Source organism: Lutjanus erythropterus, chromosome 16, assembly GCF_056507025.1.
Source record: "Lutjanus erythropterus isolate fLutEry1 chromosome 16, fLutEry1.hap2, whole genome shotgun sequence".
NCBI classification, from domain to species: domain Eukaryota; kingdom Metazoa; phylum Chordata; class Actinopteri; order Lutjaniformes; family Lutjanidae; genus Lutjanus; species Lutjanus erythropterus.
In genome coordinates, this window is record NC_139332.1 from 13,053,867 (window position 1) to 13,072,874 (window position 19,008).

The following is a 19,008-nucleotide window of genomic DNA, read 5'->3' on the forward strand; positions in this document are numbered from 1 at the left end:
TTCACTATCACCACAGCACAATGAGATTTTGTTATTACTACGCATCACTCAATTCATTTGGAAAGTGCATACAGTTTGCATTTTGTATTTAGGGCCTAACTTGTGTGTGCACAGCATACAGATGCTCACTAATGAACTAAAGCACCGGCTGGGATGTGTCCTTTGCCTCTGCCTCATTTGATTCTCAGTCTCACTGTGGTTCAGTCCCAGAAAAGCAGTAGATTACACATGTTAACTGTAGTTGTGTAAAGCAAATATTTATTAGGCTGCTAATGGGGGAAAACAACTGAGGCTGGTGAATTTTTATGATGTCCAGGAATGTCTTCAGTGGAAACACACCTGTCATCACATGTGTGTGTGTTTCAGTGGAAGACCTTTGGCCTGAGGAACACAAAGAGAGAGATATGAGTACACATGAAATTCAAGGTAATTTGTTTTACACACAAATTTACATCATTTTAAATGATTATTACACGGTTTTGTCAAATACTTGATTGTGATTGGTTAATAACAGTGTTTTAAGGTCTATTACTTCTGAATAACAGACCGGATGCAGTTTTTATTAAACCAATGACATTTTTAAAGAAGAAATATATAATATATTTACTCCAATTAATCATAAAATGACCATGGTATGTCATCAGAGATCAAGGAAACATGTAAAGTTAAAATACTCACTTCTCTAATATCAATGCCACATAATTCAAAAATTAATCCTACAATCCTTCCCTTTTCCAAAAGCATCGTAACTTAAGAAGCTCTTAGAAATGATCATGAACCTGCAGGAGAAACTAAAAAGGCTGTGTTTCACTGAAGGTTTTATTGTTTTTGTTCATTTTTAGGTGTTTTATCCACTTAAGTTAAGTGCTCTCTGCTCTCATGCTCTCTGTTAAGTGAGGTCTGATATAATAGAAGTGATCTAAATCAGAAAAATGAAAATAACACTAAAGTATTACATACAAAAAAGTTGGACCAAGCATTTGATTTGCATAGTTGATGAGCCAGTTTCTCTTGTCGCTGTCCTCCTCTACCACACTAGCCTAATATTTCCATATCTTCTACCTTCATATTATTTATGGTGCAGAACAGAGACTGATAACATTAAACTTGAATTTGTGCTGCAGAGTAATGCCTGCCTCAAACAGCAGCTGAAAGGATCTAAGTTTACTGTTTTAAACGTATTTCTGCCAATTAACATCAGGCAGTGGGCTAAAAACTTGGACTGTTTACTGTACATTTCCTGTTCACCATGTTACTTTAAAGCATATTCAGTAACGGCCTCAGCATCTTAGAGAGCCAGCGTGAAAAAGCTCTCAGGTGCTGCCATGTTCATAAGATGTGTAAAAATAAAAGAGCATTTGTAGAAAAGCTTGTAGGAAACAGTCTGAACTTCAAAATATTATCATTATATTATGGCATTATGGCACATCACTTATAATGACAAAAAGAAGTATAGTCTCTATTTGAGCAGCACCTCTCATAAATGAAATGCAGTTCAAAGTACTTTGCAGCAAAGAAATTACATGCACCAAGTGCTTCACATAAAAAAGTATGCTCACATAAGCACATAAAAAACGTATATGCCCCTTGATTTAAATGGATTTGATTTCACTTGATTTTACTTAGAATATGTAGGATTTGTTTGGAAATGCATCATTTTAAAGACGGCATCGCACCACTGCCCAGCGGCTGACACCCAGAAACATCCTGAACTCAACAAAATGATGACAAAAGGACAAGCAGGCAGAGGGCAGGGTCTCTGCAGATACAGACACTGTCATATGAGTCTATAGAAATAGAATAAAATACTTGCATACATTCGTGCATACTTGCCGACATTGAGTCCTCAAAAATAGGCAGGGTTTTGCTAACAAAAAAAATGAGTTTCAGTGAATTTGTTTCCTGCATTCTGGTGACTTTTAAAGAATGAAAATAACATAATAAGTACACTGCTTTTCATGTGGAATATTTTTTTCATATTAATATTTTTAATTCCTCCCAGTAGCATGAACTTGCTTAAATCTCTGGCATAAAACTAATATTCATTCATTTATTTTTTGCCTCTGTGCCAAAGAAAATTAATGCAGCAGATTTTACAAAATGCATGTCTCTTTTGTTTGATACCTTCCAGAAATTCTTCTTATGAAGTCTGGTTTGGTGTAGCTGTGTAGTTGTCCTGGTGGATACATTAGACTAAGAGTCATACAGGGCTTATACACACTGTACATTATCAGAAAAAGGTTGTGATAATACAAAGGGGAAAAAAAATCAGGAGAAATACAGCAGAATTGTGATCCAGGGAGGAAATATGGAGAGGGCAGTAGGGAGGGTTGGTAAGTATGTAATAGTGTTGAGGTAGGACATAACACACAAACAATAATTTAAAACTGTATAAGAAAGACATGGTGTGCTTGTTTAGAGTCACTGCTGCTCTGGTTTACACTCACACTGGAGCAGAGCTGGCCTCATACCCAGCAGGCTCCTGAGGTGACCACTTTGAACTCTCAGTGGCAGGCAGCCACAACACAATAAAAGACAAAGAGGACAAACAACTGGAAGTATAAAAGCTTTACAACTCACTGTATCACAAGCAACAGAAAAATCAACTGTTGGTACATTCTGTTCTCCAGTAATAATCCAAGTTTTCTGGGCTATAAATACAAACTATAAACATCAAACACTTAAAGTCAAGGTGAGACGAAAAATACTTTTTGAAACCATTTAGTCACATTGTGCACCTATTTGATAATATATGCCAATTAATCCTTAACTTTTAGTAGCACAGAGCTAAAAGCTAAGATTCATTAGTTAGCTAGCTAGCAACAGTATGTTGTTATATATTATCATGACAGGTCTGCTGGTTAGAATTTATTCCATAGGCTGTGGTTGACACTTGCTTTATTCACTTTGGAGAGAGTGGTATTTGTGACAGCAGATTATACACAAGGCATTTTACAGTGGACTGCTACACTACTATCTAGTGCTCAGCGTTTTAGCTAACTTAGCTGCTGTTAAAAGGCGACAGAGCAGGGTCAGCAGTCTCCCAGTTCACACAGTCAGAGGGCAACTGAACACAGCCTCCAAGACCAGTATAGACAACAATGTCAAGTTGTTTTACCAAGTTTCCCAATAGGAAGATAGCTTTGTTAAAGAAGCTCATCAATAAGTGTCACTAGCATTAAGTTAGCTGACTCAGCCATGTGATGACAGGAGCCAAACCTGGCAAGAAAAACATATCTGTATGTGTTTCCTGTCACACTGTATTTCCTGTAAAACTCTGTCCGAGACTTTTACCGGGATTAGGAAGATTCGGCTTGGTTTAAGGACCGGTATGACGGATTTAGTGGTGTCTACCAGTGAAACTATGCCAAGTGCATAGAGAAACCGCGGTATTAGCGAAGCCCGCGCAAAAGGCACATGGCCGTATCAAGAGCTGTAGTTTGGTTTTTCCATTCTGGGCTACTGCAGAAAAATCATGGTGCAACATGGTGACCTCCATGCAAGAGGATGTAGATAAAAATGACTCATTCTAAGATAACAAAAACACAGAGTTCTTATTTTCAGGTGATTATACACTAATGAAAACATTTATGAATACTTTAGTCCATTTTCACCGATAGATCCTCTTAAATGTTACACAGTTAATCTTTAATAGACTGCTGTAGCTGCATGGCTGGGAGAGGTGTAGCGTTAATGCTCTTTCAGAGCTACTGACTCCTGTCAGTCCCTCTCTAGTTGCCTGTTTTTACAAGAAACACAGAAATATGTGAAAGTAAATAGCATTGTTTTCCATTTCATGTAAATACATTAAGTCTGAACTTGTTCAAGAGTCCTTGCTTTGAATATTTCACCACTCTGATCATTTCCTCTGACCTGCAGTGAATAATGATTGTTTAATAAGTAATAATTGGTTTGGTATACCTCAACCCACAGAGTGCTGAATGTCAGGGTTCAGAGGTTGGAAACTTTATTCACACCTACTGGTGCTGCTTAATGTCATTATTGCAGATAATATGTTTGTCAGGAAGTAAATGAGATTGAATCCTTTCTTCATTTCACAAGGTCTTTAATTCACCAAGCTCAATTTAACTACATCAAGTAAAAGTGTTGACATTATTGCAAATAGATCCTGACGTACTATACAAATTTCTCAGACATCCCAACACAAATACAAGTTAAGGATGCCACATGCCTCTTCCAACGTGTTGATATTTGCCCGCAAATCTTTTGGACAGGAATTTAAAAAAAATAATTGCATCAAGGCAGGAGGCTGGCTTTGCTAGGCGCAGGCCCCAGTGTTTGCTGTGTTCTCACACACTCAGCTCAGTGCTTAACTCTGAGTAGCACAAACAATTAGATGCTCTAGGCTCAAACAAACAATTTTATCAAGGCAGTGTGCAGGGAGGAGTGTAATTTCATGTAGCATGTCTATCCCGGGCACGTCGCTTTTAAAGGGACCGGTTTTGTAAAAGTGTTTAACAAGGGCGACTCCTCACTGCCTGATTTAAACTCTGCGTCTCCCACAGGCCGAGATAAAAGAGCTGACTGTCTGGAGTTCCTGGAGATGTCTGGAGCATCCTTGTCACCTTCAATTGGGCTGGCAAGGTGGTATTTCCAGTTTGACTTACTAAAATCTTTACTTTTGCAGCTGCTATTTTCTAAAGGTTTGATTATATGGTGTGTCACTCTGTGAATGCACGCGGTTAGAGGCGCTATACAAACACACTTGAGACAGAATACATGATTTCTGATACAAAAGCCACATTCAAACTGAGTAGAAGGAGTAAAAAAAGCAGCACAACCCTCAACTATTCACACTGCCTCTTGAAAGACGTCAATGCAGCAATGATTTGTAGAATGTGTGTATTCCACCTAAATCATTTGAGAGATTAAAATACTTCACTGCTAATAACAGACACATTTAATAACCCTGAGAGCTCCATGGAAACATAGAAAGTACTAAGTGAATAAATGCTTTGGCAAATAGCAAATTTTCCACCAGAAACTTAAACACCACACAAAAACGTCTGGCGCTCAGCCACCTCCCTAAATATCATTCAGAGGCAGATTCTTCCACGCCTGATCTCAGCCCTCCTGAGTGCCAGCATTTACATTTGTTATTTCCCAGTTTAGCTTCATTTGTATTTGCTCATTTATCATGCCTGTTTTGTTGGAAATGCATCCAAGGTCTGGAAGTCTAGTCTTCGGAGAGATGGGGTCGGAATATGTGGATATTGTGCCATTTTGAAATTATCTAATTTGTGAGTCTTGGCATAAGCGAAATGCTATGAGGGCTAAACCTCAGCATCATCAGCAGATAAAGATGAAGGGCAGTGTTTTGTTTGAGAGCCTCAAGACATGGCTGCCGGGCAATAAACGGAGGCAGATGTTGCTTCCTGAGGTGCAAAGGAACTGACTGTGTGGCCTCGTCTCAGATGAGATCCTTGATAGACAGGCGCTTCAGAGGGCTGCCTTATTACTGGTTTCACTTTCAAGGAGAATAAGACAACACCATAAAAAAGGATGCTTCAAACTGGCTTTTTCCTCCTCTGCGTGTCAAAGACTACAGACAATTTCCCTGAAGTAACAATCAGAAGATCTCTCTTGGCCTGCGCCATGTCCACAATCTTCTACCTATCCCGAATCAAGATGTCCAAAAGTGGAGCTCAACTGTACAATAACCGAGCCATAAACTACAAAGGGCTCTGCTCTTGTCGCTGGTTTCTGAGATGAGTTGCTTCTGACTGCATCCTGCTGCTTTTTCATGCCCAGTCTTTTCTCTGTGTGTGCGTATGTGTGTGTGTGCGTGTGATTAGGCGACTGAGATCTGCCTCATTGACATTCATGTATGCATTTGATGTCAAACAGTCTAAATATTTAAGACACTAGAGGGCAAAAGGAAGAAATGTGGGAGCAGTCACAAGATGCTTGATTGCTGATTGATTGTCCTCACTGATCCTCACTGTCGTGTAGGTGCTGCATTTACTGGCGCACACATGTCCGTTGGAGTGATTAGCTGTGTGTACATGTGCATGAGGGGACGGTTGGTGTGTGAGGATGACTACATTTTTATGTGTGTGACAGAGAGAGACAGAAAGATCTCATAAATATGCATATCTGTGAATGCATGTGGGTGCACACTCACGTCACTGTGTGTGTACACGTCCACGTCACTCTGTGTGCTCCCATCACAGCGCGCTGCTGTCTGCGTCTTTGTGTCTTCACTCACGTCCAGACGATGAAATTCAAATAAAAAATATCAAGGCGAGGATAACAGTTGGATGCTATTTGGATGACAGGAAAATATTGGCCTGGCAGTGATATGCCTTTTATGCCATCACTTTGATGGTCAACAAAAATCCCTCTCTTTCTTGTTCTCACTTCCTCACAGACAAAAATCCCACACTGTTTTTCACAAGCCCTCTTGCCAAAACCCAACTCTGTCCAACAGAAGCAGGCGTCACAAAAGCAATCTCAAATCAACTGCCTATATTGGTATCCTCTGGTAATATAAACCAGTGAGTCCCATTCTTGTGCACCAGGATGTACTTTCACAGTAACCAGAGTGTATGTGGAAAGATCACATTAACTCAACTAAACTCAAACCGAAAAAATAGAAATGAAAACTTGCTTAACGGAACGCATTCCCACATTTGTATTCAGGAGGAAAATAAACAGCTAAATAGGATTACAAATTGGTGTGATGTTGATCTTTACTGTATGTGCAAAGTCAATTATCAACACTACTTGTTGCTGTTGTGAGTGTAAAATTGTTAGCAAGTACGCAGAAAAGCTGAGATGGTTCCCTAAAAATTCTGAATAAACTGTTAAAACATTTGTTAAACGTAAACTATCCAGCTTCTCCCAACAAACAAAAAAATTCTAACAGTGTTCATTATTAGTTATTAGAGTTGGGACCAATTTGATCAGGTTTCTGTATCAGATGACCATACTGACGTAATTCACTCATCTGATATTGGACTGACATCACAGTTCCACGCACCAATCCAGATCCCATAGTCTGATGTTTATATGAGTTGTAAATATGTAATAATGCAGTTTGAGGCCTAAAGCCAGCATGCTGTAGCAGAGTCTCCATATTCTTTATCTCTGAGAATTCCATAAGTCAGATGTACAGTCAGAGCCTGTGCTGGACCTTGAACCCACCATAACATAACATAACATGGGATGGGTACTGCAACTCAGTAAGACATTAACAGTTAGCTAAAGCCAAGATCACACAACAGGATTTGAGCCCTGATTTTCCACCTCGCCAACATGTATTGGAGGCAGCTGACAAATCCCCAAGATGAGAGGGAAATTGGTGTGCGCTCCTGGAATGGCATCCGCTATGTGTGAACTGTTAACAGACGCCGTCCAAAACTCAGAGAGCGTTCGCTGTTGACTCGCAGACACCCATAAGATATCAGTCAGGTTTAATTACTGGTCCTGTCTGGGACGGCTCAGGGAGCCATGCGACAACTACAGTCAGCGAGAGCAGACATGGGCTGGGAGAGGAGAGGAGTCAAGAGGGAGACAAAGAAAAGTAGAGATGAAGAGCACCGGAGCAAGAGGCAGAAAAGCCCAAATATAAAAAATGAGCAAAAAGTAGTTATAAAGTAGCAGGAGTGGTTATGAAGTTATCAAGTAGTTCATACCATCTCCACTTCCAGCAGTGCAGCACTGTGGAGACAGGTCTGGCTATGTGAGACAACAACAGTAACACGTTACACATTGATGCTTCAGTATTAATAATCTAATGTAATATCTAATACGTGCTTTCATGAGAAAATGTAGTTTGGAGAGCAGACAGCCTCCTAGGGAGAGGGAAGGATCTTGTAAATGTGACCCCCTGTGGCTGATCAGTCATGTAACCCCCTTTCACACATTCACTGCATCTCTGCAATTATCTAGAAACTACCCAGAGGAGGTGTATGTGCGAACACAAATGCCCACACTTTTTGGTCTGGACTTAACCCTGCCAGCTCCTTAGGCCTTAGTCTAGGTGAGCCACATGTATGTGAATACAGCAGCTCAGAGTCCTGATAGTTTTGTTTTCATACAGACCATCTGGTGATCTGTATCAGCCTACATGGGTCTGATATTTTTGAGCTTCATCATCTATGATGTGAAAACATCAAAATACAGTCAGAAAAATAAGAGTGTATCTTGCAAGCAACATGCCACAAAGTGTCTCTCTTCCTGGGCATTGATATTTTTTTCCCCAGGATGGTGAAGAAAGTGTGGTGGAACAAGCATTCGCCATATTGGAAAAAGTATTGCTGTTGACTCAGCTGTTACTTTTGAGACTTGGTTTGTACTGATATAAACACAGTCTTCATCACAGAGTAGTCCCCCTTCTCCTGGTGCTTGAAGGACGATGTCAAGACCTGATTCTCAGGACAGTTTGGAGTCCACATGTGAAAACAGCTGTTGCGAGCAAAGCACAACAACTTTAACATTCCCATTTACAAGGCAGAAAGTTGTGTAGCGTGAGCTGCACAGTGATCTGACGACTTTGAAATTCATGTAGTGTGACCACGACATAATTCAACTTGACCTTCGTTTGGAGATAAAAGAAAAATAACACTGAAAATGGAAAAAACACAGAAAATCAAAACATAAGGTTTTAGTGTGGTAGGGTATGGGTGTCAGTTGATTATCTGGTATCAGAATAAGGTCAGAACATAAAAAAGTGGATTGTGCATCTCTATTAGTTATTGGTATTAAATAACATCCAGTTTATAATCCACTCAATGAGGAACTACTGATCTAAACCAAGCTTTCTGTATGCACAGTGTTATCAAACTAAATGATGCATTTACTGGTTATCTGGGGCTAAAAATACAATGCACAAATACACAGATGCAGAGACACATACAAGCTCATACTGTCGAGAAAAGGACAGGAGGAAGAAAGTGCAGGAACAGTGTGAGGCAGAGGTAAATAGAGGTCACGCGGCAACCAGGCCGAAGAAAAGGTGAAAGAACAGAGAGAAAAACGGTGAGACTGAAAAGAAAGGCTCTAATGGCTGTAAAAGAAAAAAGAAAAAAAAAATCCCATGTCGCTCTTTTCATTTTCTTTCTTCCTCTTGTGTTCCCAAAATGGCACTGCTGAACCATAAAATGCTGCAGCGCTCACCTCTCACCCCGCCTTGTGTCTGACACAGATCGGGTTGCGACACCGATAGTCGCCCTCAACGTTTGTTGTGGAGTTCCGGTTATCAACTCCTGCTGTCGTCAGCCGTCGATCCCGCGTGCTCACCGGAGGCACACAAAAGGAGGCAAGGAGAAAATGGCATTTGAAATTCCGAGAAAATAGAGTGGCACAAAGAGACTGTTGATGAAAAGCATCACAGAATTTAAGACGGATTGAAAAAGGGTGAACTATTTCATTTCAAAGACATTTTTTTTGTTCTCTGCCTTTGATGCAAGTGAAAAGAGCTTGACTTGGTGATAGAAAGCAGAATTGATTCGTAAGGTCCCTTTTTCATGAAACATCCTACTGCTGCAAATAATACTGCAACAAAACTAACCTTCTATAAAAACACAGTCAATTGGATGTTTGCCTCCCGGCCTATTTCTTTCTCCTTCATCTTTAAGTAGTAATCCATGTCATGTAAAAAGAAGTACTTTTGCTTTTTTTGTCCTGATTGATCTGTGTACTTGAAGTGATTCACTTTGACCCAGTTGATGAAAGTTCATGAAAGCCTTTTGTACTTGTTATTGTAAAACACATAACTTCCTTTGTGCCAGCGGATTTTATTTACATGTCTAATTTGCAACTTGGCTAAATTCTGTGAGCAGACGGTTTGCTGTAGATATGGTTTTGCTAATATGAAGATAGTTGCTTTCCTCAGATATCCTTTCAGTTGTATTCACTGGCATTTCAACTTAATTTCAACTAGATTGTTTTGGTTCGAGTTGCAGAACAAAGATGTCTGCTTTAACTCCAATACAGTGGAAATAGATGGCACTAAGGTAATTGTGCTTAAAGTGGGAAAAAATATATTTATAAAAGCCAACAGTAGAGCCAGACAGATATATTGTCTATATTGGCCTATCACATCAGTCTATATCATTGATAGTGTATATGTTACCTGATATGTGCCGATAAAAAGTTTTACTTATGGTTATTTATGATTATTGAAATTACCAATAAAAGTTTATGGTGACCACAGTAAAGTTTATTCTTAAACTGAAAAATATCCTGCGTTAATTACATATATGTTACAAATGTTTGATGAGCACATTTGAGGGACCTTTGCAGTATCGGCTGATATATTTATAATGGAATTTTTTTTTTACTGCCTAATATCCTAATCAGCATTGGACCTGATAATGTACTATTGGTCAGGCCCTACTCAATAGCAATTTCCAGAAATCATGACTTGGTCACTCAAGATAATCCACGTCTTTTTGTAGGCAGTTTCATGTTGGAAGTAACTACTTTCTTTCTACTGAACTACAGCTGCCAGTGGTGTCACCGCGCAGAATGAAGCATGCATCTACTCTTGGAGAGGCTCGTGCTGATGACAGCCCAGGATGTAAACATTAATGACCTCTTCCTTGGCTAAGTTGTAACTTTAGCACCACAGAGCTAGCTTGCATGTTGATACAGCTGGCAAGTGTAGTTTGTTAGAAAGAAAACAGTTCCTAACTGAAACTGCTCACAACAAGGTCTGATTGCTGGAAAGAGACATTGCTGTTGAGTTTTTTGTTTTCTCCTGGTAAATCCACCATCATCCTGGTGCATCTGCTTCTTAAAAGTGATGAGAGCTGACTTTCTGATGGGGAGAAGGCAGATATCTGTATGCCCAATATTGCCAAAACTGTATAAAATGGTTAAAAAGTACGTATATGTAGGAGGAAAAATAATATGTATTTTTGACATTGGGGTGAATTGTTCCTTTAATGTGGACATCATTATTGCCCCTAACCTTATCTACAGAGATGGCTTGAGTCTTCCAGATTAAATGGCAAAATTCATTTGTAGCTGCCCCCAGTCGAGCTGCAACACAGGTGAAGACAGGAAAATATCACTACCTAGCTCCAAAATGTCACCAAATTCACCAAAAAAAAAATACAGGCTTCAAGCTGTTTTTGGAACTATATGCTGTGGTGTTATAATCTGGGATGTTTTTAGAACTGACCTAAAGAGACAGATGTGTAAGGCGAACGTTTTAACGTGCATATTGTGGTAAGATTCTGCTTCAGAGAAACCAAAATCAGAGCATCAGATAAACAAAGAGAATGTTTTGGAATAATCCATTAGGCACCCCACCCCCTTATTTTTCTCCTCTCCCACACTTTTTTCTCTCATCTACCTCATCGCTCTCTTCCCGCTCCTTCATCTCCTCCCCTCTGTCTTGAGTGTGAAGAGGTGGGTGGAGGCGTTCCACATGACTGGTAGCTATATGCTGAGTTTCATTGCGCTCCCTGCACCTCCACGCGCCACAGGGTGCATGTTTACTCATTTAATATGTCAAGACATGAGGGGGGGTAACTGTCACCCTCTCTCCTACTAAGTGATGACATCAAGGAACCATGTGACCTTACATGGGCTTTATTTATAGAAAATTAACGAGTACAGCAGCATTATTCTGGGTACCAAAAAGCCAACCATCTATTCCTGAGTTTCAGGACTCCAACCGTCTTGCAGCCAGAAAATTGAAAGGATCTTTTCCTTTCCCCCATCTTCCACTCATTTACTTCTCTGTTGTTCCTCTCCCTCTCTTTCGGTTCAACTAGGCAAAGGCGGCATGTAAGTTTAAAGAGCTTTGTTAAATATTAATTGTGGGTTTCATCGACTCAGTCAAATCTTTACTCATTTCACCACAACAAGGCGTATTTCTGCCTCGCTAAAAAGAGTGGAAAGGAAGACGGGAGACAGCGTGAATCATGTGCGTCTTTTGAGCAGCTATTAGATCTGTTTGAAGGTAACTGAGAAACGTGCCCCTCTGGCAACTGCTGTTCACCACACAAGGTGAATGAGGCCAGTGCTGGAGTTTCTTCTAAGTGTTATACCCACATATCAGATGCATGATGCATCACGAGCAGACACATACAGACACGACTGCACGCACAGGCAACACTCAGAGCGATCAGCTGTGGATCAGCTTTTAAACTCACAGTAATTACAAATTATGAATATAAATGACCACGGCGAGGGCACATTTTTAAGGATGGAGTCATAATTTAGAGAACAATCAGCATGCAGCGGCTTTGAAGGTGGAGGCTGCATGCAAATACACTCGCATGCATGCAGAACTCGGACGAAAATAAGCTGATTCAAAGCTATATACCCAGACGCATTAGTAATAATTAAAACTGTGATGTTTAAACTGCTGCAACTAAATAGCTTGATTTCAAATGTCAACGATGCTTCAATAAAAACACAAGCTGAGTGTGCCCTTTTGGTGGTTGATAAACTGACAGTTGTACAGTACAAGTAAGAGAAGCAAAGTCAGGGTGACTGTGATCACACAGGATGTATTTTTCACTTTGTCTGTCACAGATAACAAGACAGCGTGAAGTGTTATATCTATAGGAACATGATATAGATGGGTGATAAGCACCTGTGATCACAGCTGCCTTCCTGCTGCACTGGGATCATGGTGATGATTCTTTCTATGGGTATCATTCAACACTATGAACACTTTTTTTCTCTGGCTGGATTCTGAAAACAATAAGTACACAACTCCAGTGTAAGGGGTACTGCACCTAAATTGAAAAAAAATCTCTCAATTAACCTTAATGGTATCTAGCCATTCAAATGTTTTGATTGCCCAGCCACACTTCTACCACAGTGTAATTAGGTCGAATGTAATTTCAACTGTGGTCCTAACAACACAGAAAAATGACTCGAAAAACATTCAATAGAAACATGTCTTTCCAAAAACAATAGTTATGTTACTGTGGATAATCCACAGACCTGGCTGCAAATAGTTTTTTTTTTATTGGAACTACTTTTTTTTTTTTTTTTTTTTTTTCAAATTAGTTTCAGAGAGCATGGCAAATAAAATCACATTCACCAGAAATCTCACAAATGCAAATCTCAAAACCTTAGAAATCTTCAGCCAAGTACCACAAGAGGTAAATAAGAAATTGTGTGTTTTTAAGAGTTTGGGTTAAAGAACCCTGGATGGACATTGAATAAACACAGGCACTAAGGCTGGGCTGATTAAGTCATGTTTTAATTTTAAATTATGTTGCACCAAACTTTTACTAAACTATTTTACTAACTTAAAATACAGTAAAAATACAGTATGCCTCTGTAAACCTTCATTTACTTTTTACTCTAAACCGAGATTAAATATAAAATGTGCTCCAGTATTAACTTTCAACTTACACTTGAAGAGGTTCAACTTTTTGAGGTGGACTGAGCAAAATACTCAAGTAACTTGTAACTAGCTTTGCAACATTTTCTAAACATTTTAGTAAGCTAGCAAACAATGTAACGTTTTGTTAAGAAATACAATACAGCTAAGAATTAACAGTTTTCCCCACCCGAGAGTACTTAAATTTACTTTTTATTTATCCATTTAAATTCTGGTAGGCAAGCATCCCCATATTGAACTGAATTGATTCAGTACACTTTAATTTTGGTTTACGTCAACAAACTTGGATTTACTAAACTGAGATTAGTTTTGAATTGTGCAACAGAGCTCTGCTTAATTTAAAATCTGGATTTACTATTTAAACCTAGTTTTGCTAAACTCTGATTAGAGTTGCCTTGTTGTTCTTGCTGTAATGCAGTCTGGAACATGGGCAACACATAAGCAAATTGGCACAGATGGACTTGGAGAAGTTTGCATGGCGTTTCTTCCATAGACTGTATAGACTGGAAGCTTTTTCTGTTGTTGCACACCTCATACATAACTGCAACAACACAGATACTCTTCTGTTTACATCAGTACAGCTGTTTATACTGGCCATGTAACAGCTTGTACTTCACACTTAATGTGCGTAACTGCAATGAAAAGCATATTTTTATATGTTATGTCTATTTTATTTGGGCTTGTGTGGATATTTTGTGCCTAACTGTGAGCATCGCCAGTACACGTCCAGCTTGGAAGCTGCTGAAGGTGTGAAGCCACTGCTGGTGTGCTGTTTTGCTTCATTGCCAGTGTAGATAAGGTGTTATATGTACAACATGCTCTTGTTTTTTTTATTTATATTTTCAATACACTGCCTGTGTAGCAGTACATAATGTGACAACACAAAGGGCCCCATCTTACACCAGTGCAAGTGCCCTTTTTGCCACATCTGCAAGATACCAATTGCACTTGCGCCTGTTGTGTGCAGCCATGAGTGGGAGGTCTAGAGATGAAGGCAAAACAAAGGCAAGGCCCAGCATGTTTGCTATCTTGTGCTCGACGCATTGGAGTAAAAACCACTTGTGTCTTTGACCAGCTAAAACGTGGTCGAAGCGTTAAGTCTGTGGCACGATCAGTCTGAATGCACAAGATAGCAACCAGCACGTTGGCCGTGGCACACACACACACACATACACACACACGTCTCCACAATCACAAAACACCTCATGTTCAGTCTTTTCCCCACACAGGATTTTGGATTAGTAAAGTGTCCTTTGTGCATATTTTCTCTCTGCAATAAAGCGTAAATATTTAAGTTAAAAGTGGGCGGGGGGGCTGTGTGTGTGTCTCGCGCTTGGCTGAGGCACACACACATCTCCACAATCACAAAACACCTTTCATTTATGTTTAACAGCCGTGCGCGTGCGTGTTTGTTTTCAAAGTTAATCTCACTAATAAGGAAAAAGGAATTATTATTATAATTATGTAGCCTAACAAATCTCAATAGACCTGCAAAGTGTGCAGGGGACAGGATCACAGCTGTCAGATCGTCTTTAACCGATAAGTCAGCATGACAGCTGGAGCAGCTGCAGTGTTTGCAACCACATGTTTAATGGGATCCAGAAAAACAAAGATTGAACAATTATGATCTATAACATACAAAATGAGCAAGACGTTACATCTGACCACACAAGACCAGTCCGACCTGGAGAGAAAAAGCTACTCGTGCTTTTGTCAGAGCTGGATTGATATACCCGTGTGTAATTTTATGCACTTCAAACTTCATGAACACTTTCTGATTCTGTGTCCTACACCCACAGTAGAGGAGCGAGGATGGGAGGAGGAGATGAGGATGAAGAGAAAGAGCAGAAGAAGGGAGAGCACGCACAGCCATGTAACTGCTCCTCGATCGGCTCAGGTGGGCCACCTGAGCCAGATTGAGACAGCAGTTTCGCAGCAGACTGGATCGCCTCTCCTCTCGACCGCACCATCTCTCTCCACCTCTCCTCACTCCTCAGCCAGTGAAGCTGCATAATAATGATGATGATAATAATAAATTATAATATACAACATAATTTCAAGGTGCTTCAGTGTAAAACATAACCAGTTACATATCTGCATGACATTTGCAGTTCATTTATTGTATTGCTTTCTGCTGGTGTTCATGTAAAATAAACTATTTGCACGTGAAGCTGCTTTGGAGATGTCTTGCTGTCTCCATATATTGCACACTCTTGCACTTTCAGTTCTCGAACCAGGAGATCTGTCTCCTCGCTTGAAAATCTTTTGTTTCATCCTGGTAAACCTGCTGTCATGCTACCACCGCTCCTGGCAAACCTGCCTCTTAAAGGTGATGGGAGCTGACTTTCTGACTGGTTTATTGCATGTTCAGCCTAAACTTGCAGGTGAAGGACAAGGCAGGATACACCTGCGCCCCTCGTGCAAGACAGCAGTGGGAAGGTGGATCTGAGCACATCTTGAATAAATTAAATCCACTGCACCTTGTGCTTTCCACTCACACTTTAGATCAGTGTAAGATAGGGCCTAAAGTGAGTGACATTAGCTTCTGCTGTGACCTACGGCTCGACATTATGGTCATCCTTAGGTAGCTGATCATGATGTTGAAGAATAGCCCTCACACTCACAAGTTAACCTTGCTTACTTGAAAACATAAGGATTACCCCATGTGCACAGTTTGCCCTACTACTTTGGCTGACTGTTTTTGTTCGTGTAATCCTTGCCCTTGGTGTAATCCTTGTGGAACACAGCAGCTGAGCTTTTTACTTGACAGAATTGCCAAAACTGTCATTCAATCATGTTTTTTTCATTCAAGAAGCATCTCTTAAATCAGGTCTTTTCCCTCTATGCTTGATCTGGAGAGGGTCATACTTGCTTTTATTTAATCTTGGTTGTAGTTCACTGTATCCAGGCTTAAGCCTTCACCTGCAGCTGGCACAAAACACAGCTGCTCAGCTTTTAACAGATACTAAAATACACGATCATATCAGGCCTGTTTCAGCTTCTCGTCACTGGTTAACAGTCAGTTTTAGAGTTTATTGTAAGATTTAAGTGAGTACCTTTAAAGCATTTCATAGTTTAGCTCCCAGTTATATTGCTGATTTGCTGCTCCCTTATGAACCAGAATGCAGTTTCAGATCCTCAGGCAGGGCTCCGCTGGCTGCCCCTGAATCGCACCTCTAAATTAACGGTGACCAGGCTTTTGCAGTCAGGGCTTCTCACCTCTAGACGTCCCTGCTCAAAGATCTAAAGCTGCAGAGGCATTGGTAAGTTTTTAAAAGAGTTTTTTATTAATGCAATTATACTATTTTATTGCCAACATGTCTTGTTACAAATGTTATTGTTTTTATCTTATATTATTGTTTTGTATTTTATTATATCTTATGTTTGCATTGTATTTTAAAGGTGGCACATGTAACGCCATAGCATTCAAAAATGAGTACTGTGGTCAAAATAGAAAGCTGTTTATAACTGTCAGTTTTCTGATCATGTAAAGCTAAGCTCATTATCCCAAAAACAAACAAAATCTTGACCAAATTTCGCGTCAGCACTAATGATTATCCAGTAATGTGAGGGGTTCACAGATCCAATCGTGTGATGATAACGTTGGTACACAAGTGAAAGAGAGGTGTTAATGCCTCGCTTGCGTAGCATAGGTCTCAAGACTAACAGTCCAGTTCACAGGAAGTAGGGTATAGGCCTGTCATTGGCCGAGTATGTGGAATCCTCCTCCCCCTCTGCTGCCTCCCCCAGCGCTGCTTTTCAGTGCCATCTTCTATGCATCCTGTGCTCACCACCACCCAAGAAAATGTTGACTGATTTAAAACAGTACAAATAAGCAGTAGGGTTTTTTCCGCATACCTGAATTTTAATGGCTTCAGCTAGACCTTTCTCCAGTGCTGACACAGTGCTAAAATAAAATGGGGAGATCGTCTGGCAATACGAGACCACATGATTAGTGGGCGAGCAACAACCAGTACTGATGTGTTCATGAGTGCCCCACCAGTAATTATAGAATTTGTCAAATAAGAAGTTAAAATTGTTTTGTGGCAATTAAAGTCAAAACATTGTGTTTATGATGGAACTCCCATCGTCTTCTTCAAACTTTTGGTTGTACTGTCAGACGGTCAGTGTTCAACACAAAGTCCAACATATCCGTGATCGGAGGCCAAGTGAATCAAACAGCCACAAGGGGACACTAGTTTGCTAGCGTCTGTCATTCATCCTCCATGCATGCATGAATTACTTCCATTTTATGTTAATCTAACAATGTGTGAGGATTTGCACACAGCGGGAGCCTCTGAAAGCTCATGGCAGCACCCAAAAACGGCTTACATCCAAAACGTCACACTCAAAGTGTGGAAGAAATGTGCACCAGCTGTAATCAAAGCATTGAAAAACAATACTGTGGCCTTAAAGAACCCAGTCATCTATCCTTCTCATGCATAATTAATAGTCTTAAAAGTGAAAAATTATGTATGGATGATGGCGGAGCAAAGCAAAAAGCCGTCTGTTCTAAAGCTCTGCCATTTTGCGTTGCCTCATGATGGCCGTAGAACTTAATATTAAAGACAGCCTGCCTCCTTCTCAACTAGGACAGACCAGACACAACATGTGGCAGCATGAAATTCGCTGTGACACCATGAGCTACCAGTGCCAACAAAGAAAACGGGGGGAAAAAAGAGTAGGTGTTAGGCTAAGGGAATAAAATATGATGGAGAGGAAGGGTAAGGAGTGGGAGGAAAGATGAGGAATGATCCCTGATTGTGCTTGTCTTATGAAGGGCATCCATCAGGAGTGACACCCGGACAAATAAAACCCTTTTTTCCCCATATTCAATTATATAGCGTGAGGCAAGCTTTTACACACAAATGCACACACATGCACACGCCTGTAGGTACAAAAAAACACAAGTGTACACGCACATACACACATTCATACACACTCTTCTGATTCCCATGTGTGCAGCGCATTCCAATCTAATGTGACTTATATTTAGCATCATTCCCACAAAGCTTGTTTAATCTCTACTGAGGAAGATTTATTACACAACAGTGGCACTTTTATATGTAATACAAGCTGACAGTTTCATGAAATAAAATAAGAATCAATGGCGAGCGGCGTCTCAGCTGCGCTGTGCATACAAAGACTCCCACGTAAATTAGAGTTGGACGTAAATTCGGCGACGCAGATTAGAACTGGCTCCGAACTTCAGGGACAGGAAGAAAATGAGATTGTTAGCGGGCCTCACCTGTTGGAAAGGAAAACGAGGACATCTGAGTCCTGGAGGACAGTTGGCTCGATGCTGCCGGGCTCCAAACTGCTGCGAGAAGAGAGGAGATTAAACGAGTGATTAGAAGAATATAAACAAGTGATTGAAGGATGGAGAGGGAGGTGGAGAAAAACACAGATGAAGAATATGCCTGAGGAGGAGAAAGAAGGAATCAATGTGTAACTAGATTGAGAGCCAAGAAGGTGTCAATGAGGAGTAGGTCTGAAGTGTTCCTTCGCAGATAAACAGTCTCACCAGGTTGGGCAGCTTCGCCTTGGCAAACCGAATTAATAAGTAAAGAGATGAGTTCAGTGAACTGTCTGCGTGCAATATTTCACAAATACAATGGAAGTGGAGTAAAAAAAAAATGTAGCAATATTTTCAAGAAAAACAATTTGGA

At 40.3% G+C, this 19,008-nt stretch overlaps 1 protein-coding gene across 1 annotated transcript in view; it reads right to left on the reverse strand.

Annotated features, from left to right (window-relative positions):
• Positions 1 to 269: 269 nt before the first annotated feature.
• c19h1orf94 (chromosome 19 C1orf94 homolog) overlaps positions 270 to 19,008 on the reverse strand; it is a 37,851-nt gene continuing 19,112 nt past the window's right edge. Inside the window, 5 exon segments of the mRNA XM_084739432.1 lie at positions 270 to 381; positions 9,142 to 9,180; positions 9,182 to 9,259; positions 17,131 to 17,151; positions 18,588 to 18,659. Of these exon segments, the coding sequence (XP_084595558.1) occupies positions 270 to 381; positions 9,142 to 9,180; positions 9,182 to 9,259; positions 17,131 to 17,151; positions 18,588 to 18,659 (322 nt within the window).